General features: G+C 33.3%; 2 protein-coding genes across 4 annotated transcripts in view; one reads left to right on the top strand and one right to left on the bottom strand.

The window, feature by feature from the left end:
* The window catches only part of LOC125057339 (A disintegrin and metalloproteinase with thrombospondin motifs adt-1-like), a 40,528-nt gene extending 29,940 nt beyond the window's left edge, over positions 1-10,588 (top strand). The window contains exons 9-19 of one of the 2 annotated variants that reach the window (XM_047660986.1): positions 573-745; positions 1,118-1,184; positions 1,610-1,724; positions 2,121-2,251; positions 5,743-5,846; positions 6,484-6,655; positions 7,339-7,450; positions 7,972-8,120; positions 9,179-9,359; positions 10,194-10,354; positions 10,391-10,453. In XM_047660986.1, the coding sequence (XP_047516942.1) occupies positions 573-745; positions 1,118-1,184; positions 1,610-1,724; positions 2,121-2,251; positions 5,743-5,846; positions 6,484-6,655; positions 7,339-7,450; positions 7,972-8,120; positions 9,179-9,359; positions 10,194-10,324 (1,335 nt within the window). In that variant the 3' untranslated portion in view covers positions 10,325-10,354; positions 10,391-10,453. Of the gene's footprint in view, positions 1-572; positions 746-1,117; positions 1,185-1,609; positions 1,725-2,120; positions 2,252-5,742; positions 5,847-6,483; positions 6,656-7,338; positions 7,451-7,971; positions 8,121-9,178; positions 9,360-10,193 lie in introns of both variants that reach the window. The other variant, XM_047660985.1, reaches the window with a different exon arrangement.
* Positions 538-22,940, bottom strand: LOC125057340 (augmin complex subunit dgt3). Of its 2 annotated transcripts, none has more exons than XM_047660987.1 (11): positions 22,643-22,940; positions 22,251-22,463; positions 21,866-22,055; positions 20,962-21,137; positions 20,156-20,266; positions 18,219-18,374; positions 17,100-17,277; positions 15,416-15,618; positions 13,606-13,771; positions 11,832-11,925; positions 538-730 (listed from the first exon to the last, which is right to left on the bottom strand). In XM_047660987.1, exons 1-10 carry the CDS (start codon positions 22,822-22,824, stop codon positions 11,836-11,838), a joined length of 1,665 nt encoding a protein of 554 aa, XP_047516943.1. In that variant the 5' UTR covers positions 22,825-22,940; the 3' UTR covers positions 538-730; positions 11,832-11,835. The 2 variants fall into 2 exon arrangements, with proteins under 2 accessions (XP_047516943.1, XP_047516944.1); XM_047660988.1 differs by lacking the exon at positions 538-730 and adding an exon at positions 7,930-8,074.
* Between the last annotated feature and the right edge of the window lie 1,207 nt (positions 22,941-24,147).

The raw sequence follows: 24,147 nt of genomic DNA, 5'->3' as shown, positions 1-24,147 counted from the left end.
TCTTTATAAAAAATCTACATTACGTAATTACGACTCGTATTTTGAAACAGAACCTAAGACAACATAATATATATAATTTAACGAAGATTAAATATTCTCCTTAACTAAAACTTTGACAAGAAATACTGAGTCAGAATCATGCTTATATTTATGTATTCTGAAATAATATTGCGACATTTTATTTTCTTTACTAATCTATAAACTACATTATAACATTCTTACTTATCGAATCAGACTAAGATACTATTAAAATTGATATCTTGGATTTTCTTGATCGTGATTGGTCAGTCTGTGATAAAACTAAAGGCGCTGCTGGCCAATCACAAGCGTAGTCTAGTGGGTAGTGTGCGAGTCCCAACCATACCATGCGTTCAAATCCCAGCAATACATTTATGTGTGCATTACCATTTAGTTGTACCGCAAGACAGAATAGGGAAACCGGTATTTTTTAGACCCAAAAATCGATCAATTTTTTCACAGTTTACCTTCTTGTCTATTAAATAAAGGCCACTGGTTCATCGTTATATTAAAAAGGAATGATATCAAAAAAATATTTATTAATGTTATTTCAGTATTGTCGTGGCGGAGAATGTGTAGATCGCTGGAGCGGTGTCTCCCATAGCGAAGGTCGTTGGGGTCGGTGGTCGCGTTGGTCTGATTGTGCGTCTGCGTGTTTGTTGGATGATGCGCACGCGCCGGCTGCTAGCGGCGTTGCATTTGCGACTCGACGCTGTAATAGAGGCAGGTTCGTTAGATCGCTTTTTTTCTTGTTTATAGAAAATAAATTGTATTTTATAATTAGTAATTTGCAGTATTTACATAAAATTGCATATATAAAAACTTATCACCATTTTCTTTTAAATCTGTAATTATAATCGCTTAAATAATAGAAAATATTATTCATATTTGATATTGACTCAAATTTATTATTATTCCTCTGGATCATCCATAAATTATTTTTTTAGCTCCCATTCGAATATTTATTTTATTCACGCAGTAACAAATCAAATGTAAAATATTTGTATGAAAATTCTTACAGCGCCCTTAGTGGTGTAGAACTAAAATTTTCAAATATTTAGTACTAAACATCAAATTAATGCGCTTTTCCTACTTATAGATATGAAAACGGCAAAAGCTATTGCCATGGACACGACAAAAAGTATCAATCATGTGACGCGCACCAGGTAAGTCAAGATTTTATCTACTTAAATTTTAAAGACTTATTAATCACAGACAGCGCTGAGGTTAGGGAACGCCTTGATTCGTCAAAATTGAAAATAATCATACAGTTGAAATCATATCAGACGCTGTCACGTCAGCTGGTGGCCTTCTTGTATACCTTGCAGAGGCAATTGAGTCCAATGGGGCGGCGTTTAGTTTGGATATAGGAAAAGCCTTCGATCGGGTGTGGCATCGCGCGTTTTTAAAGCTTTCAGCCCCGAGAGATTATACAACTGAACTGTATTATTGCATATTAGTACCAAGAAAAGATTTTTAGTTCCTTCTAAAATTTGAATTCGACCAAAAATGCATTTAAAATATAACAGCCATAAGCGTGTCTATAGAGATATATAAAAGAGAGGTGAATGAGAATAAATTTCTGTTCCAGTGCAACAATGTTCCCAGAATGACAGTTCGAGAGTTCACCGACCAAATATGCTCACGCGCACGCGAAGTCGACCCAGACTTGATCGGAACTGGTCTTCAGAGATTGGATGATGACGGTGAGATTCAAATTCCAACATTTTAAATCCCATATTTCTAACATCTTTAATGTGATTTATTATTGAGTTAAATGTGTTTTTGATATAACATTAATAGAAGGCGCATTAAAATCTTAAATTTAATGTTTTTACGTACTAAAAGGCAAATTTATTACATTTTTAAGCGTGACCTGCGATTTCATCGTATGATGATTCTAATAGCCATCGTTAATTCCTGCATTGATGAATTATTCAGCACAAAAATATTTATATATTTCCGTAGTTCCTTGAGTTCGATCTCAATAGCGCGTTCAACCAAATCGAGGACAGCTTTTAAAAGAACATGAACACGCTTATAATGTAGCTTTATACGTTCAGTATTTGTATCGATAGCTATAATAAATAATCCTGTAATAGATGTAAGCAGCGCGTGCGCAGTATGGTGCGACACCCGAGGTGGCGGTTACAAGTCTCGCGGGTGGACTCTACCAGATGGCACTGCTTGTTCCACGCTCTCGCCCATGTTCTGCATATCTGGAGTTTGTAGGGTAAGACTGGTTTACTTACTTATGCCTTTCACAATTTCTTATTTCCAAAATAAAACATAAACTTCTCACTATTTGAGGCTCATACATTTATGAATTAACTATGGCCATTAGCACAGGCGTTAATAGTAACCATAGGGTCACGATATTATTTCCATATAAAAAGCTGGTAACCATGGTAACACGGACGTCCATGTATTATAATAAGACTGATTGAAGAAGTGTCGACACTTAAGTGGTGAGAGTTTCTTGCCAGTTCTTACTGCTCGCTCTACACCCTTTACTTGCGAACTGATAGTAAATGTAAATTTGGAATTAATTTAACATCTTTTCTGTTGACGTTCATAAGTGTACTTGGTAACCTATATTAATAAAGTATACAACTCTCAAAACGTATTAAATTTTACGTTTGTGTATATACTTAGCACTAAATCTCTCCATCATTAACTCATCGCCACAGCCTCCACCTAGCAATGCAGCCGAGCATCTCCTTATCGAAGTTCTTCTATCCAACTCTAAGCTTCTCCTGGGAGTCTTCTATTCCCCTTCATCATCGGTGGACTACTTTGATTCCTTTGAAGACACCATTGACCAATTTTCTCCCTTATATAAAAACACAATAGTCATGGGTGACTTTAACACATGTCTGCTGAAAAATGACTCTCGCTCCAGACGGCTCCTTTCTTTAACTCACTCTTACAACCTACAAAACTTATATCTTAACGCTACGCATAAAGTCCCCGGTTTTACTCCGTCACTTTTGGATCTTATTTTTGTTTCCTCTCCTCACCTTGTCACTAAGCATGGGCAACTTCCTGCTGTCGCCTTCTCTCACCATGACCTTCTCTATCTCTCCTTTAAAGCGAAGCCACCCAAACAGAAGCCCACGGTAGTTATGCGTCGCAGCTTTGGTGGAATCGACCATGATAGCCTGCTCAGTGATGCATCCAAAATTGACTGGAGTGGTCTGTACGACTTAGCTTACCTCGACGACAAAGTTGAGTTGTTCACTTCTTCCATCACAAACCTCTACGATAAGCACGCCCCATTGAGACGTGTTAAACTTAAACATTTACCTGCTCCCTGGCTCTCTGATGAGATAAAAAGATTGATTCACCAAAAAAACAGAGCCATAGCTAAAATGAGAACTGCCAAATCTGACGCGGAGCGCGAAAAATATAAAGTAGTTCGCAATCGTTGTAATACTCGCTGTCGTGATGCTCAAAGGCAACATATCCACGACTCAGTATCCAATGGCGACACCTCAAAAATCTGGAAGTTCCTCAAAACCCTGGGGATTGGCAAATCGGCACAGAATATTATTTCTTCAGCAATAGATATAAACAACCTTAACTCTCACTTCACCTGTTCTCCTGCCCACGATAAGTGTTCTCTTAGGAAGACAATCAATAATCTAGCTTCTCTTCCAACTCCAAACTTCATGCCTTTTAATTTCACTGAATTCACCGAGCGCGAAGTGGAGAGTTGCATACTGTCTATCTCGTCGGATGCTGTCGGATGCGATCAAGTTAGTCGTGCTATGATCTTACCTATCTTGCCAGCTATTCTTCATGTTATTACTCATATTTTTAATTATTCAGTTACTAGTGGTAAATTCCCTACTTCTTGGAAGGATAGTCTAGTTATTCCTATTCCCAAACGGCCCGATCCAATTAACTTTTCTGACTTCCGGCCCATTTCTATTCTACCATTCCTATCTAAAGCTCTAGAGCGCCTTATACACTCGCAGCTTAGCGGTTTTCTGAATAAAAACTCAATTCTAGACCCTCTCCAATCGGGTTTCCGCCCGGGGCATAGCACGACTACTGCATTGGTTAAAGTTTGTGACGACATTCGCCGAGGGATGGATGGTGGGCAGCTCACTGTTCTCACTCTGCTTGACTTTAGCAATGCTTTCAATACTGTGAACTTTGAAATTCTGCTTGGGTTGCTTCGCTCTATGAATATCTGTCCATCCGCTATTGACTGGTTTCATAGCTATCTTAACGGTCGTCGGCAGCGTATTAAAATGAATGATGCTTACTCTCAGTGGAATAGTATAAGTGCTGGTGTTCCGCAGGGTGGCGTTCTTTCACCTCTTCTTTTTTCTATCTTTATCAATACCCTGACTGCACATCTATCCGCTAGTTATCACCTTTACGCTGATGACCTCCAAATCTACGTTCAGTCTACACTGGATGAGCTTCCTCTTGCAATACAGGCGATGAATGATGATCTTGAAAACATAGCCAACTGGAGTAAAGACTTTGGTCTTCAAATTAATCCTGCCAAGAGTCAAGTCATTATCATCGGAAGCCCTTTCTTTATTTCAAGAGTCAAATGGGCTCAGCTCCCTGGTGTTTACCTTGACGGTGTGGCCTTGGCCCTCAATAAGACTGTTAAAAACCTTGGGGTCTTCTTCGACCAAACGTTTTCCTGGGGTCATCACGTAAAGGAGATCAGCCGTAAACTTTACGCCGCTTCTTTTACTCTGAGACGTCTTTCTAATTTCCTTCCTACCCGCACTAAAACTATGTTAGCGCAGTCTCTTCTGCTTCCTATTCTTGATTATGCGGACTCATGCACCTCTGATTTGAACGAAGAGCTTCTTGACAAGATCGAACGCCTGCAGAATTTCTGCATACGTTTCATATTTGGTCTTAGAAAATATGACCATGTGTCTAAATTCCGCAGGCAGCTGGGGTGGCTACCTATTCGATTCAGACGTCACGCTCATCTTCTTCAACTTCTATACTCAATTCTTTTCAATCCGAAAACCCCTTCTTATCTCAAAAATCACTTCAAATTCTTAGGTCCTTCTAACTATATGTTTCGCTCTTCTAATAGATGTTTATTGGAAATTCCATCCCACACTTCATCCTTCTTAGGCAATTCTTTTACGATCTCCGCCATTAAGTTGTGGAATACGCTGCCTGACTCCGTACGATTGGCTACCTCTCTGTCATCTTTTAAAACTCTTCTGTATAATCATTTCTTAACCTTATCCTAACCTCATCAATCGTGACTTGTATAATTCTTATGTAAATCCTTTTACATCACTATTTGCTGTCCATGTATTTGTAAGATTAGCTTTTAAGTTTTTAGTTTGTATTACTTTAGATTAAGGATTCTGCACTTCTCGCACGCATGTTTCTTTTTTATTTTTTTTAAGTTTTTCTCTTAACTAGGGTTGCCTGGAAGAGATCGCTTATTAGCGATAAGGCCGCCCGTTGCATCCCATAGAATTTTTATGTATTGTATTTCTTTCATTTGCAACGAAGGGTAAATAAAAATAAAAATAAAAAATAAATCTAGACTACGGGAGACACACATAGCGCTTAGTTCAAAATCTTACTCATATCACGTGACGCACATATCACGTCATCTGTCACTTAGACAGTTTACTTCCGTTGATGATATACAGAATTGTGAATATTTTTCGCAATCTATCGAAAACTATATCTACCATTTTTCCGAACGGATATTTCTTATAGAAATTCACATGCGGGACCGGTTCCGATACTGAGTTTTCACAGCGTGCATCAGATTGCGAATGGGAAGCTTTACAGCTGCAAACCGCTACGCCTCATACCATTTCGTAAGTAAAACAATTGATATTGTTTATTTTTTTTATGGATTTATAAATGAAATTTATTGAGATACATACCTTTTAACTTAGCAGTAATCACAAAGTAGCTATTCCAATTATAAATAAAATGAAAGAACATTAAAGTGCGCAGTAAATTTTTCCTGAGTACGTACTCACGTGGTCACGTGACCACAGCACTCATTTTCAGTGAGGACATAGTTCTGTATCATGCAACCGGGGTTAGTAAAATCGGGTTAGGTAGGGCCTTGTCGTACATAACTCGACCATATACTAGAGAAGGGACCAGATAAAAGTACCCATAACCAACGAGCATGCATGGTGAATTTCATGACAGTGGATGAACCGAGAGAGTAGCAATTGGAGATCCGTACCCCTTTGGGAAAAAGGCGTGATGGTATAAATGTATCTTACATATTCGATCTTCTACATTGAAGTTGGATTTTGTTTTTGGCTGTCATTCCAAAAAATTTAATCGGCTGTTGTTAGAGTCAAATAAAATCATTTTGCCAAAACATCACAGATATTATATAGAACAAAACAGCCAATACTTAATATTGAATGCATACATAACCTGTTCAAAAATATAAATCAATATTAAAGCTATAATTAGAGATAAAATCCTCAGAACTAAAACGTCAGGCACATGGCGACGTGCGGTAGGTTCGCAATGGAGGGCAACCAGCGGCTGTCACTATAGATGCATCGCGGGAGGAACCGGGTTGCGTCTAGTACAGTCCGCTACTACACATAGGGACAATATTCAGATTTGCCAACCGGATATCGGGCGACCGCTGTCGGTAAGTTTACTTTGGAACGCTTATCTAAATACAATTTTTATGGCAATTAAATTATAATTGGGTTGCGCCTCATAACTCCATTTTTTTTTAAGTTTGTTTTCTTATTGTTCAAATCACATTAATTCACCAATAGATGGCGCTATTTGAAAACGTTAATAAATGCGCATACCAAATATGTTTTTGAATGTGTATAAGTGTGGTTAATATTTTAATTTTTAATAGACATTTATTCTCATACGTTAGTAGTAACAACAGCCAATGAGTTTAGTGTTGTTCGATTAGAACACATTATATATTGTAACGTGTCTGTAGACTGATTAGGCCAGCTCTATGAATGATCAGAAATCGTAAATGAATAGCTAAACGTATAATATTTATTATTTACATTATTCACTGTTAAAGATTTTTTTTTAATTGACGTATAATTGTGACAAAGATGCACCAGATTTCACCAGAAAATGATGAAGGCTTATAATATTACGTGATGACAATGTAAAACAAACTGATACTATGAATTTAGTACATTTACGGAAGACATGACTGAAGCATCGTTTAAAGATGAAGATTCAAGGATATCTTAGCTGATATAATCATTTTATGAAATGACGTTTCATTTGTCATATGAAATTGAAACTATGTTGTAGTAAGTTAGAATTTAATAAATAAAAGACATAAATGACCAGGGATGCAGCCAACGAATGAGCCCATATCAATACGCAACAATAGTATGCAGCAAATACAAGGAGAGAGTGAGACGACTATCTGGTTTGGGGATGCAAATATCTCCTGCATTAGGTATGAATATTATACAATTCATAAGATATCTATTAAGCATTGTTAACAATTAATTAGACACAAATACAATATAATCCCATATAACGCAGTGGACCCTGACCGCGTTATCGCGTTGTAGGAGTATTCTCGTAAAACTGTTTTTTTAACAATTCAAAAATAAAACTAAAAACACAAATTTAATAAAGTTATTTAATTTTATAACAACACAATTGAAACAGGTGTAAAAGTACGCAAAACTAATTATGAACTTGACAAATCATTATAAATGTGACACTACAGAAATATAACTTGAGGAATATTATAGGGGGAAAATACCGCGTTATATGGGGGATGGAAATCGCGTTATATGAAATGTGTTATTGGGGGATTACTATACATAAATTTTTATCTCTAAAAAAGCCCTTTGTAATTTATATTAATTAAATTGTTTAATAAATTTATTACTCGTGAAATTCATTTAAATTAAAAATCCTATTTACACAATTTATTTAATTGATAAACATATAATTGATTTCTCGCAGAGGATCCAGACCGTCCATGTCGAATCGCATGTCAAGACGAAAGAGTTAGCCACAGGTTCTATCTCGTGAACGGACAAGAAGGCTGGTTCCCTCTCGGCACCAGCTGCGGGAAGAACAATGCCTCCTACTGCGTCAGTGGAAAATGCTTGGTAAGTAGAGTATCAGTTAACAAATTATTATACAGGTTTCAACGTGATTATACTTTAAAATTATTTCAGTTAAGCTTAGTCTATATTTATAACAAACTAGCCGTTTCACGCCCGCTTTGCTGGACGAATTAAAATAAATTTTATGTTTCATTATTTTATTTTTTTTCATATTTTTATTATTCTTCTTTTTAACTTCCCGCTAAGAAAATTGAAATATTTCGAAAATCGAGTTTTTAACAGATGTTGACGTTTAGAGGTTCTAGGAAGCCTCCCCGGATGTTTCCGCGGTGAAGAATTTAGAATTCGAAAAATAAATAATAGCCATAAACCATCTAGGAAAAATTTCGCATCGAATGGTGGTAGTTTCATGTCGATACGATCAGTGGTTTAGGCGTGATTGAGCCTCAAACTAAGACCATTTTCATTATATATATATAGATAATCAAGCAATATGTTGCTAAGCGCAAAACTCGAAGACTAGTTCGAGTATTTTCTTTTACATCACTTAGGAAACAAAAGAGAGAACAAAATTTAAAAATTGTGGCAAGGTGTAGCAAAATATTCCATATGTTTAATATGTAGCAACAAAAAGGTAGGCTAAGTAAAAATAAAATTATAATATAATATATTAAGTATAATAAGACGTAACGAAGTTCGCGGGTGTAGCTAACTATTAATAAAAGTGCCAAAGTGCAAAACTATATTTTATATGAGATTAAATATTTCGAATTATTGGATTAAAATTATTATAAACTCATATTTTTTTGGTCGGGAAATAGAAAAATGTAACTTTAAAAATGCAACGGTTGTAATCACCTGACTATTTAAGTAGCAGCATTTTAATTATAACATTATGCCATGACTTTAAAATAATTCGAATTAATAATAAATCCGTCGTGTACATAATACAGTACAAACTAGTACAAAAAAACCAAGACATAGTTTTTAAAGCATAAGAAAATATGCTTTATCTAAAATTCATCAAATTCTTAAAAATTTGATTTATTAACTCTATGACAGCTGATGTTAACAATTGACATTTAAACATTACATTATAGGAGTTCGGGCCAGACAACACTCCCTTATCAGAGTCAGTATTCACTCTTCCACTGCTGAGTCGAAATGCAACGCGACGCTCTTCGCGACACAAGCGCAGCGTCATCAGAGATCGCATCACAGTCAAAGCCACACTCGATAGAAAACAAATCGAAGATATTATTGCCAGACTCAACTTTACAAGTAAGTTTCTTTTATAACACGGGGCAATCGGGCTGAATGCTCATCTTAAGTGCCACCGCCCATGGACACTTAAAGCCAGAAGGGTTTCTTGAAGAACCCTAAGGCCCTTTCTCCACTGCTCCGGTCCGGCATCGGAAACCAGAATTAGTCATGAGAAAAATATCGGAAGGCCGGATTGTGCTTCTCCACTTTATCCGACAATAATCGATCAGTAAAAATAAGTCACCCCGTCGCAACGGTCGTAACGCAGTGCTTTATTAAAATTCCTCGGCTTTACGATTCACAATGAGTCCTGCGTTCGAAGAAAAAGAGGCATCACTGTCGATCACTTCGGACCGATGAAACACCGCGTCGGATCGGATCGGTAATTAATGTTTGCCGGATCGAAGCAGTGTAGAAAGGGCCTAAGACGTATTGGTTTAGAAATACCTCGAAAAGTATAAACCAAAAAATAAATTAACTTATTACAAAACGCTATCGGTTCTACGGAGAAAAGCAGATAAAAACTACAGAGTATTATACAATATTTGAGGAGTATCAAAAACTCCATCCACCGAAATAGACAGATCGGATCTTTTATCTATTTTAAACCTTAAAAGTGAAAACTTCCTACTACACTAATTTAAAGTTTATACACTGTATAATGCTTCCTGTCTCATTTTCTCTCACGCTAAATCTTATGAATTTATGTGTCTGTCTCTTTTTCGTTTCATCGACATTCAAATCACAACGATACTAAAGAAGTTGTCACTTCAAAAATTGTATTTTTTTTGCTACTAAAAGTACAAGCAGAAACTTACGTAAGTACACCAGTATTTTTAAATAATTTTACAGATAAAGTCAACGAACATCTCTCATACATGGACACGATACCAGAAAATATTCAACTCGACTTCAACAATCCCATACATATCGCACCGGAACAGACTTTGATCAATAAAGTTGCGCGACCAACCTGGGATTGACTTCTGAACATTTTAATCACTTCCAAAGAAATTTAGTAGTACTAGAATGGCCACTTTCGTACTAAAAGTTAAAGGAATGTTCAGATTCCACATCGAAAAATGTTAGTCGGAAAGAGAACTGCCGTGCTAAGTTTTTATCTTGACAACACCGTTACGTCATTATAGTGTAATCTTAATACATAAAATGAAAGAATTGTTTGTGAATTTTCCAATCTGACTGTGTTTTTTTGGTATTTTGTTCTCCAGTTATGGATGTGTTTATGTTTAATAAAACAATTTTTTACCGGATTGAAGTTATGTATTTACAATTATTTTAAATTTAACCGACGTTTCGCGTGCTTTACAGCGTGCGTGGTCACGGTGACTGAAGACAAAAGGTATTGAATGTCAAAAAGTATCACAACAGTAAGATAATACTTTTTCTACAGCTGTAAAATAATTGTAAATACGTAACTTCAATCCGGTAAAAAATTGTTTTATTATGTGTAAAAGTTATGTCAATAAAAGACAATATTATGTGTATATGTGTAAAAATTGTAACGTCATACTATCTTGTATTTTTTAAGCATGCATGTTGTTTTAGAACATCCCACTCTCGTCTTGAACGCTGTCATATAAGTCAAACTAAATACAAAAAAAAATTAAATAGATTTGATGAGATTCTAGAATGGAAGTCCAGCAAATTTCATAGATATTTGACCATATCTGACTTAAATTTTATTATACATTTGCAGTTCCAAGTTTAAGTATAGATTCTAGTTACAAAACTTAAAAATGTGTTGTCATAGAAATTAAGTACATCGTGTTGACACGCTTATATCTATTTTCAAGAGTGGTCAAATATTTTTCTTTATGAAGTTTGACACATTAGACGCGTGTCAAGACGAGATTATGACGAATTAGAATATGGATCTATGACTCTCGTATGTCAAAATGTTACATTTTTGACAATTTTGTCCGACTTAGCTGTGTCTTGTTTCTGAACATCAGTTTGAACAAAATGTGATTGATTTTACAAAGATATTATTTTGGTGCTATTGTGTTGTGTATGATATAGTCACACATAGACTGTACAATTATTGTGATGTTATTTATATTTATGTTATTTTCCTATTAAGATAATAAACGTTATTTTAATTAAATTGGATTTTAATGTGATTTTCACAAATGTATTTTTATATAAGATACTCATCATAGATCTTTGAAGCTACGTTTTTTTATTTCCACGCGAATGGCACATTGCAACGGCTTATTATAAAACAACCACTCAGGGACAAAAGAGTGACAAAATATTTTTCATAATTCATTCACTACACATCATAGAAAAAAATTTTTTTTTTCTTTGTCTATTACGTTGTCATTAACGTTTATTATTGCTATTTGAAATCAGTGTAGTATATAGACTAGTTCAACGCAGTAAAAATCGGATCTAAAATGTGTTAGCCATAATATTTTTTTTTTCAAATTCTGTAAATCTACTAACAAAGTTATTTCGTTACTAACTCACCACTTCAATAAACTCTCCTAATGGCTGCGTTAAACTTAACTGGATCCGTTAAAAACCACTGCCAAAACTTCCTTAGGTGATGTTTTTCGCCATGCTGAAATTCGGAATTATTCATTTATACAACTTATACATGAAATTTAAACTAAAACTTTTTTTATACAGAACTGAAAAGACATTGGCCAAACAATGTTAAGTGACTCTTTTTGACAGATTATGTTTCCGCTGCGATAAAAAGAGACTACTAGAGTACTTCCGTACTTCAGATAAAACAATTTCTAGTGTACGATTCTTATATGAAAAAAGCTTCAAAAGTATTTGTTCACAGGCACAAACAACCAATCATGGACATAATTAGTAGACATACTAGGATAAGATTAGTAGATGCCAAACACGTGTAAAAATCGTATGAGTGTTGACCTGGCCTCAACGTGCGATTCCCAGCCCTAGTGAGTTCGAACCCCGGCTGTGCTTCAATGGCCTTTCTTTGTAGGTATTAATAAAGTCGACGTTGATCAGAAAATCAGACTTCATGTCTGGTAGTAAAAACAAATGGTCAAAGTCAAAGTCAAATCATTTATTTCAATTAGACCACCTAAAATGGCACTTTTGAACGTCAAACAAAATACAAAGAAGAGTCTAGTTGCCCCTTCCAAAAGGTAGTTTCGTGTGGAGAAGAATGAGCAAGAAACTCCACACTTACTCTTTTAAAATAGGTTTACAATATTTTGTTTACATTTGTTAAATAATTATATGTGATATTATATTATGTTAAGGTCACGAAATATATATCTCAGGCGCAGACCTAAACGGTTATAACGCGTCTTATACGAAAGAATATTTTCCTTCTATAATAAGAAATTCAACAAAACGTAAAAAAAATATCAATATATTCAACGAAAACAAAAACAGAAGAAATCTTAGAGACTGTAAGTAGGATTATTGGAAACTATGTTAAATATTCTTCTTAAAGACTTAAATTACTTATAAGTCTCAAATTACGGTAAATTTTAATGGCCTAGGATATATTATATTTATTATGATAATTTATATAAAATGGCGATCGATATACTATATAATAATATCTAAAAACACACTTCTAAAATCAACTGTGACGTAACTCACACTGTTTGACTGTATATTAATTATTTCCTTTTTATAAAGAATAACGAAAAAATCTATACATAGTAGCAAAATTTGTGAATATATGAACGCCACACACAATCCTACATTAATTTAGTTAGTTTTGTTATAAAAAACAATGCAGCAGACATTCTTCTATTTTATTTTAGAATAGATGGTTTTTTTGTTCTAGGTACGTAGTTTTTACATATAATTATCAAATGTATACAAAATACAGTAAAAACTATTTTCATGAAGTTTCTTGCCCATTCTTCTCCATATGAAAATTACCTTTTGGTAGGGGCAAGAACTAGATATACATTTTTTTAAATTTTTTTAACTTGTATTTTTGACTTTCAAAAAAGCCTTTTAAATAGGCCTAATTGAAATAAATGATTTGACACAGGATTGTTGTGTGCGATATGTTAATAGTATTCTGTGTATTAGAATTGTAATTTAGTTTCCTACCAGTGACTATAAACCATTTATTTCTTAAATGCCTGAAGATTAATTATTACTTTTTAAAAGGCCGGTAACGCACTCGCGAGCTCTCTGGCATTGAAAGTGTCCATGGGCGGCGGTATCACTTAACATCAGGTGAGCCTCCTGTCCGCTTGCCCCCTGTTCTATAAAAAAAAACTATTTATATATTTACCTTGACAGTAGTAAACTGCATGCCAATGTTTTTGATTGTCTCATCGACGCTGTTTATTTGATGCGCAAGCGCATGTGTCATGGCAGACACTTCCGGGCTGTGACAGGCAGCGGCGCGCGTACATCCGCCCCATACGTACGGATACAGAATTGCTTGGGAACGCCTTCTGTAAAATTAAAGTTATTTGTTTAATGTGCAGTTTAAAATAGTCTAATTGCACTACGTCTTTCGTCTCTTTCTTTCATATTGTGTTCACGCTGTGATGAAAAGGGACAGATGGATACTTTAGCGTTTTTACTTTTAATATTTATTTATAAGCTAACTATTTTGAAAAATAGTACTATGCAAGATTGATTTATTGTTAATGACTAATGACTAATTTTACACAGCATAATTTTATAACATACAATTTAAAAACTAAAACTAACAGCTGATACCTTTTAGTTAGGGTGCAAATTAAAGAACTTGGTTTCGATTTCCAACAAAGCAGCAACTGTTTCGGATTGTAAGACAATTATATAATATATTAACTGCACAAAAAATATGCAAAGAAAAAAAAGAATGTTAAACGAAATTGTAATATTTTTATAGAACAAGGGCAAACGGGCAGGTGGCCCATCTGATTTTAAATAATACGTTTGCTCTTAATGCTTTTAAGAATTGGTACACTCTTTTCATGAAGGACCCTAAGTCATATTGGTGCGAAAATACTTCAGTAAAAAATGTATGGAAATCTCAAGCCCCAAATATCGTCGATAAGTTATGCTATTATAAATAAGAATTGTAAATAGATACTCATATGTCAAGTCTGCTAAGCATAGATAGTGGTTTCCTGGAATACATCGCTCGAAAGCGATAAGGCTTTTTATTGAATTATGTCAATGAAGTGTAAATAATAAATAAAATAAATAAATAGATGGCGCCACTAATGCATGGATTTGCATATAAATTATATTTGTACATATGTAGCTAAAAAAGCGTTACGTATCCTCAAAGCATTATGTATTCTATACTAATATTATAAAGAGGAAAGGTTTGATTTTATGTTTGTTTGAAATGAATAGGCTCCGAAACTACTGGACTGACTTCAAAAATTCTTTCACCGTTGGCAAGCTACACTATTCCCGAGTGACATAGGCTATGTTTCATTTTCAAAAAAATTAGGGATGCTTACTAAAACTTGAACAATCTAAGCCAAGGTGTAAAAAAATAAACAAAAAACTTCCTTCAATCGTGTGCGCTGCGAAAACTATTAATGATAGAACAAAATGATGTAGTACAATTTTTCAGGACACATCACTATCTATAAAAAATGTCACGACAGCATGTCTCTATCTTTTATAGTTACGTCACAATAAGCGTCCTTTTATTATTATTTTTTTATTAAAATACCACCGCTAGAAAGGGCTCTTTATTCGTGCGTAGGTATTGATCCTTATCGAAATAAATACCAACGTTTCACATAAGCTACAATTTAATGGCATAACCACCAAAAAAGCATGGTGGATTGGTGTTCTCCTGCCGTTTCTCTTGAATAGTTTACTACTATGTAATATAACAAAAATCTTAGCCACAGCAACGCTTGGCCGAGTTTACTAGTATATTATATTTAACGATTTTTTAATTTAATAATATTTCATGTGTTATTTTAGGAAAAGTAAAAAAATAACATTATTTTAAAAATGCAAAGTGCTTTTATCTTTGCATAGCACACTTGACAAATATATGTATCAAGTTCTAGTCTATAGTAAGTAATGGTCTATTTGCCACTAATTATAATATTCCTTAAACGGTATTAACTTATTCTTACATTTTATCTAAATCCTTTTCCTTTTCGCAAATCGCTTCTACAATTTCTTCTCTCAGTCTTTTTGCTTTTTGCCTCACTTGTTTATATTCTGGTACGAGAGACTTAAAGTCAGTAACAGACAATATTTTGCATAAGGACGACAGCATTATATTATTTGTCGAATCCCACCGATCCAGTTCGTCTGTTATCTCCTTCATTGATTGCTGAAATTTAAAAAGTTATCTATATATATAAAAATGAAACACGTTTTCCGTTGTCACGACATAACATGAAAACGGCTTGACCGATTTGTCTGATTCTTTTTTTATAATATTCCTTGAAGTACGAGGATGGTTCTTACGGAGAGAAAAATTAAAAAAATTGAGTGAAAACGTCTAAAAACAACACTTTTCTATATTACCATACAAAATATTCGTAATAATATTTAAAGGCAATTTGAACTTTATCATATCATAAAGTTCAAGTGTTAGAGGAGGGGTTCCGGGAAGGTAAATTTTTATTTTTTGACATAATATATTTGTTGTATTACCAACTTTCTTTTTTTTATCTTACTAGCTAGACCGGTGTCCCGAATAGCAGAATAAGTATTAAATAGAGAATAAAAAAAATAAAGAATCGACTGTTAGGCGGTACGATGTTCGCCAGGCCAGCTAGTATTTTAAATAAAAATATATTTTTTTGCTTTTAAAGAACAGTATTAAAACAGTACGTGACATTAAAAGTTTAGGCAGTGCGCGCATCAAAGCCCTTAAAATGATATAATTTCACTTTTTTTTTAATAAATCGTCAATTATGCCCTAATTCCGAATTTCTTACTCAGTAACTGGAGTTGTAAGAACAATCCAAAGGCGCTGCAACCCAAAATCGGTATAAGGCAGGCCGATTTCCTCACGATTTTTCCTTCACTTAATTAATAGCACACATATACAGTCTATTGATGCACACCCGGGGAACGAACCTACGACCTCAGAGGATAAGCGCTTAAAGCAAACACTGCTTCAACTCTCCAATACAAAGATAAATTTTCAATTCAAACCAACAGTTCCTGAGATATTAATAAATATTATACATTATAAAACAAATTCTTGGCGATTAAAAGTGGCAGAGTTTTTTGCCAGTTCTCTTCCGTTCCACGACCTTGATTTGAGAACTGGCAGTAAATGTAAAATTAGAAGCATTTAATGTATATTTCTTTTTTGACGTTCATAAGTGTACATTGTGTTACCTATATGAATAAATGATTTTTGACTTTTGACATTGACATTAGTATAGATTATTCAATAATAGTTTCAGAGTAAAAAGCATTTGGCCTAGCATTTTGCAAAAGCATTTTTTATAATTTGACGACTCATTGGTCTAGTGGTTAGTACCCCTGACTGCGAATCCATGGGTTCGATCCCCGGCTGAGATGAACATCGATGTGATGAGCATTTGGTGTTGTGCTTAGGTCTTGGGTGTTTAAATATGTATGTATATGTCTATATTTCTATAATATGTATGTATATCCGTTGCCTAGTACCCATAACTCAAGCTTCACCAGCTTAGCATGGGACTAGGTCAATTGGTGTGAATTGTCTTAAAAAAATAAATAAAATAAAAAATTAGCAACTTCCTCCCACCATTCATTCCACAAAATCTCGGGCACTTTTTAAGTCAATAACTTAAGTTTTAGTCAATAACTTACGATCCTGCTAGACACAGCATCTTCCTCTTGTATAACATAGCTTCGTAAATGGGAAGCGAAATGCAAAACCTCCTCCAAAGAGGCAAGTTCGCGTCGTAACGCGTAGTACAAGAGTCTATCCAGCGTTAACGCTTCTCGCGTTGTGGCCAATAGCAATTTTAAATCGCTATGAATTTGCCTGAAAATATTAAAACACCATATGGATTTTTGTCCAACTTTCAGAACATTATATACATACAAGTATAACCTAACCTTATGGTCTAGACTTTCCCTCAGTTTGTGTGAATGTGTATTTCCTATTCCTAATCTACTATAGTTTTTTATCACACCAGGCACCGAGGTTGCCCTTAGTAGTTATGTTTACGTAATAATAAAAAAAGGGTGCGTGTACTTATGTACGCGCGTAAGAAGTTATACTTCTTTGGCATTATTAAAAATAGTTTTTGATTGCATGCAAATAATTAATTACAATTAAATAATCAAAGACTGGAAAAGGAGTCATTATAGTCAATAAAGTTCAGTTTACATTTGAAAAATTAAATAAATGAATATTTATTATTATTATTATAGTACAAAGTCGCTTTCTCTGTCCCTATATCCCTATGTATGCTTAAATCTTTAAAACTACGCAACAGATTTTGATGCGGTTTTTTTTAATAGATAGAGTGATTGAAGAGGAAGGTATATTATAATAAAATCCATTAAATATTGGAGATATATTGTTAGTTTTGAGGTTTCTAATATGATGTCGTAAATAATTAAATGCTGATTTTAGTGTGACGTATTTTATGAACGGCCCCTAACTGACTGGATAGTCCATTTATTAACCGCGGTAGCAAATACCTCAACGTTCTCTACTTGTTCGATGTCGAGTTGAGCTTGATGTAGAGCCGATCTTGCGTTACAGATCGGGTCTGTACATCAAGCTCAACTCGGTTTTTAAGTCATCTCGATAAATGTGCTCGACTAGATTTTGCAGTATTTAAAAAATATATATCAATCGTTGTATGGAAAATGCGTATAATATATATAAAACCAATAAAAAGTTTATGCGATAACGTTTCATATTACTTGAATAAGTCGTAAAAATACATAAGAAATAACAGTACAGTCACTCACAGTCGAACATTAAGGGCGATCTTAGCTGCCAATTCTTCTACTAACGTCGTGCGCCTACGCACAAATTGTTTAACCGCGTCTTGAATCTGCTGCTCTATTATCAACTCCTCTTGCTCCAACATCTCTATATTGCTCATCACTTCCATTGTGTATGTTCTGTAAGGTACACAAATATATTATTAATTCTACTAACATATATTTTATGAAATTATTATTACTTCCACATTAATTAATAGACAGTTGTCATCGTCTGAATAAAGTTATACATATATATAGTTTACGCAACTGTCATATTATATTATATATCATATTATATATAGAGGGTATTAAAACGTGTAGTTTTTTGTGTACTCTTGTTTTTTTTTTTCAATATAAGATTACATGAGTGTTCTAATACCTAATTATATGCAGTTGCATACACTACTTTATTTAATCTCATGGTTATAGGTAGCTACATTAGATAAAATGCAATATAAAAGAAACAAAAGTCTGTTATTGGTCTATTGTCTCGGAAACTGTCACCACAGATAATGTGTACTTAAATTGAATTGAAAACTCCTTGGTCGGGACACATTGTACTTTAATAATTGAAAAATTGTTTTAAAACATTGTTTTGTTAGGAGAATAATACTTAAATTTAATTTTCTTAAAGTATTTAATTAAATATGCCAATAAAAGTCTGTATTTCATTTCATAATTAGAATATTACCGAATGAGATTATATAAATATTATTATATTATAAAACTTGAATTTTATAATAAAAAACCATGATCTGCTTTCTGATTAGATTTTTAGAGGCAAGGCATGCCGGTTTCCTCACAATCATTGTCTTCACCACCTCAAAATTTAGAGTCACATACTCAAGTCTTTATTATTTAAATTTACTTTTTGAACTTTAAACATTTATTTTTGCTTATAAGAATAATAATGTAATAAAAATATAAAATACTAGCTGGCCTGGCGAACATCGTACCGCCTTACAGTCGATTCTTTATTTTTTTTAATACTTATTCTGCTATTCGGGACACCGGTCTAGCTAGTAAGATAAAAAAAAGAAAGTTGATAATACAACAAAAACATTATGTCAAAAAATAAAAATTTACCTTCCCGGAACCCCTCCACTAACACTTGAACTTTATGATATGGTATTAAAGTTCAAATTATTACGAATATTTTGTATGGGAATATAGAAAAGTGTTGTTTTTAGACTTTTTCCACTCAAATTTTTTAAATTTTTCTCCCCGTAAGAACCATCCTCGGACTTCAATGAATATAATAAAAAAAGAATCAGACAAATCGGTCAAGCCGTTTTCATGTTATGTCGTGACGACGGAAAACGGGTTTCATTTTTATATATATAGATAAGGAAATAGTTCGGCTAGATAAAAGATTTGTAATTTTCATAGTTTCTCAGTCAAGAGACAATTTATAAAGATGTCATGTATTTGCCACTACTAGTATTTTGTGTTTGCCATTTACAAATGCTTTAAATTAAATCAAAAATTATTTCAGCCCGCTTCACCTTTAAAAAAATAATAAGTTTGCTGTATGTTGTACTTGTATTGTATTTGTGTTTTTTGAAGTGAAACTTCTTTATCGGGGTTGGAAAAAAATTTAGTGTAACATTTTTCCGTTACGTTCAATATCGACGTATGGGAGAAATTTTGTAGCAGGTTATGCGCCATTTTGCTTTTTGAAGTCAAACTTCTTTATCGGCGTCTTATCTAATTTAACTTTATTTAACCAATTTCTGTAAAGTTGCCTATACTAGATCATTTTTCGAAAAATAAGGTCATAAAGAAGTTTCACTTCTTACGTGTGTACACCTAGTACACGCACACATTTTATTTTTGTGTACAACAATAATGAAACAGAACATGTATTGTATTACAATTAATTAAAATAAAAGCCTAGTAAAAACAAAATTAATTCTTACGCAACATCATTAGCATGAGGGTGGGTATAGTTAGCCAATAGAACCAGCTTCGCCCTTTCACCGCTTAAGTCCACTGTACTGTCAATATATGCAGATATGGCATCCAATAACCTGCAGTTTAAAAAAAACTTTAAATAATGTAAGTTATTATGTACACATAATATGAGTATTTCAGAGTTAACAAAAATAATTGCCAGACATAATATTACATATAAATTTATAATAATAACTGTTATACTTGATTTTAACTTGGGTTCACATAAAATATTAATTATTATGGGTTTGTTGGGTTAGGCTGATCACCTTTTGGCTTTTATATGAACGTGAGGTGTTTTTTAAAATTTTCGGTACCTAATGGTGACATGTCGTGAGATTTTATTCAACCCCATCCCCCAATCTCACGTTAGATTTTTCAAAATGTAGGTTTCTTACGTAAACGCGTAAGAAGCTAACTCTTTGAGCTCGGAGAACTCAAAATAACATAGAATTCGTACTTTTGAGCTCTTCGAGCTTCAAACAAAATAAGTAAAATGTTGAGCGTTTAGGTATGGAGTTAGCGGGAAGTTGCAGAGATGGCCTTTAGGGTCAACCGTTTTCCTAATTTTTTTTTTCAATCGGAAAAAAATTGCGTGATATTTGCCGAGACCCCCCTCTCTTCAACGTAAGATAAAATGAGATTTGACTCGACGCCCTCCCCCCCCCCCTTACGTAATTTATGGACGCCCCCTTAACTTAAAATACGAATTCTATATGAAGTTAAGGTATTTCAAAGTTAAAGGCTATATGTTAAGAATACATGTACAAACCTGCTTTCTACATTTTTTGCTTTAATAATAGCTCTTATGATTTCTTCCTCTTTAATATGGATATCTGGATTTTTTAGTCTTTTTGTACAGTACAGATCAAAGTGCGACCTAAATAGGGCTTGTGATTTGTGATATTGATCTATTGGGCCAAATGCGAGGAACCTTTTTGCAGAATCCTGAAAGTTTTATTAAACTTGGATTTAAGTAATAGAATAATGATTAAAGGAAATTCAAAAATTCAATTCAAAAATCATTTAATCATATTGGTAACACTTTGTACACTTATGACTTGTCTGTAAAGAAATACATATAAATGCTTCTAATTTTACATTTAGAAGTTTAAGTCTTGTTTGGTTTTCATTTAATTATTTATTATTATAATTAATTATTTCAACATATCAGGTTGAGTCCATACTCAAGCTACAACTATTGTTATGGTTGCAGCTTTCTACAAGTAGATGTCTTGTAATTTTAAAAATGGTTTGAAATTAAAAAAGAGGAGAGTTACGAGCCAGTTTTCTCATCAATTAAATTTATAATGTTAAAAACTACAACACCATTGAGGGAATAAAAAGTAATATGCATACCACAGTGGATTTTTAATTATTTACCTTCTTATTAGAGATGCCTTTACGATTTTGTTGTGTACATAAAATTATCTTTACAACCTTAGACATTGGTTTTGATTATTGGAGAAATAAAACAACATTATAAAGAAAAATTAATTAAAGTCAACAACTCCTAATGGTAGCTGTTGTTAACAAGGGCAATAATGTTAAATCCATAAACAAGTTCATAGAACACATTAAGGAAAAGTTGTATGGGCATGTTCCTTAATATAATACATTTATGTGAGGGGTATGAAAAGTTACTTTGTAGTGATATTAATTAAAAAAACCATTACCTTATCCTCTTGACAGTTTGATAATATGTCAAGTGTATCTCCAACTATAGCCATGACATCACTTGTTATAGATTCAACTTCTTTAGCAAGCTTCAAACAATCTTTTCCTAAATTGGCTTCATCTTCTGTACATTGTAACTCAGCTGCTTGTAGCTTTGTAATTTCAACATTTAATTCTTTCTTTATGTCCCTGTAAGTGCAATTACTAAATAAACATACTATTTAATATTTATATAAGCAGCCTGTAGAAGTGTGATTAGCTATTGCTTAGAACTATAATCCAGTTTTATTTTAATTAGGTAACAAAGGCAGATAGACCCATCTATTGGCCAGTGTACTACTCATATAGGCAGTTTTAATGAAAAGGATTATTTGCGTAACCTACTTGTTTCTTTGCATCATGTCTTCCAAAATCACTTCTTGTTTTTCAAGCATATCTAATCTCTCTTTTTCCATCTTAATATCCATTTTTATATCCTCTAAGGCCTCCTGGTCTCCTGGTAAACATATGCCTTCAAATTCATTTTGAAGATCTAACACAGCCGCCTCTAATTCCTCTGAAGATAGAAGTCGACCAGTTCTTTCTAATTCGGCATACCTTAAAAGAATCACAATAAAAACATTCTGGGATTTCTTTTTTATTATAATAAATTATTTTAGCAAATGTTAGCTTCCTTTTTTTATAAGATTACATTTAGGTACAAGAAATATTGACATTAATAATCTGGTACTAAGTGGGATTATTGAGTTGATAAAAACAAAATACTTAAAGATTACCTGCATTCTTCTCGATCAGTCAAAGCGTTATTCGCGTCTATGTTCTCATAAATCCATCGCAAAACTCCAGAAATCTCTGGATCGTTTAGCATCCATTCAAAGGATTTGTTATAAGTTTCAACGCCTAGACTTTTCAAAAAAGGTATGTATTCTTCATCGGTTATATCGCTCGGCTGACTCATTGTATATTTTATTATGAAATATAATTTTGAACATATAATATACTCAAAAACTTAAAATATTAAATTTTCGGTGGCCGTTAAATTCAATTGTGAATATTCATAACAAAACCACACATGACACAGCACACTTAACAGTATTGATGTTTGACAGTTGATGGTTGACACAGCTAGGAAGTCATGTAACTTTATTTTCAGCATAGTGATATTTTACACTATCTTATTTTAGAATAGATTAAATGTTGTACCATTAGACAATTAAATCAAGCATTGAATTTATTTATCAGTTTTACTTGCACACAAAAAATATAGCACATTGTAACTTGTAATGCCATAAATCTGCCATCACATAAGTATTATAATAAAAAAAATACAGGTACCAAATACAAATAATATTTTAACACGATTTACTCAAATGTTCTATAATGCAACAGAGGCTTAAGAAAGCTAAAGAAATTATATTACTAACAACAAAAATAAAGAAATGATTAGGTATAGGTTTTTATTTTATATTTTATTTATTTGTGTTACTTAATCAATTTTATCGCATTTAGAGTGAATACAAAAGAATATTAGATTTTCATAGTTTTGTAGTTCAGTTAATAGCAATTAGTATAAATTACTATTATAGAATTTCACAAATTGCACATAACGATAATCAGTGATAGTGTCCAATGAATTTTGTCTAGTAGTAAACGATGTTAAGTACATATGTAGTTTTCAAGTTCTATAAAATCTAACCTAACATTGTCACCATGGGACAATGATTGTTTACATAAAATATTTTTGATTAAGGTATACTTTTTGTATATGCATGGTTTTAATTTATAGTCTGTGATATTAGCGGCAAACTCAAAAGATACAGCTTTGAGCTTTCAAAAATGTTAAGAAAATACTCCGACGGGATTAAAAGTTACCACGATAATTCTACAATTCAAATTGTAGAGTGAAAGATATGGTAAAACAAAAGACGAAATGGTGCGCGTTTTGTTTGAATTTTGATTAGTCAATTTAAGCTCTAGTCCAATAACAGACACACGACACGATTCGTCTTTTTGTTACAACAATTTTCTACCGATACCGATACGTTATCGTACCTAACTTTGTCACCATGGGTCAGTGATTGTTTACAAACAATATTTTTGAAAAAGGTATACTTTTGCATTTAATTTATAATCTGTGATATTGGCGGCAAACTCAAAAGAAGCTTTCAAAGTTTGCACAGAAATTATGATAAACTTTCAACATCAGAACATACAATTACTTACTTAATACTTTGATTTTTAATTCACATAATAATTCTGGAATATAAATTTATTGAAAATT

This window comes from Pieris napi, chromosome 16 (genome assembly GCF_905475465.1).
Source record: "Pieris napi chromosome 16, ilPieNapi1.2, whole genome shotgun sequence".
Taxonomy (NCBI): domain Eukaryota; kingdom Metazoa; phylum Arthropoda; class Insecta; order Lepidoptera; family Pieridae; genus Pieris; species Pieris napi.
The sequence above is the reverse complement of the archived record's forward strand: the minus strand, read 5'-3'. Positions and strand labels throughout refer to the sequence as shown.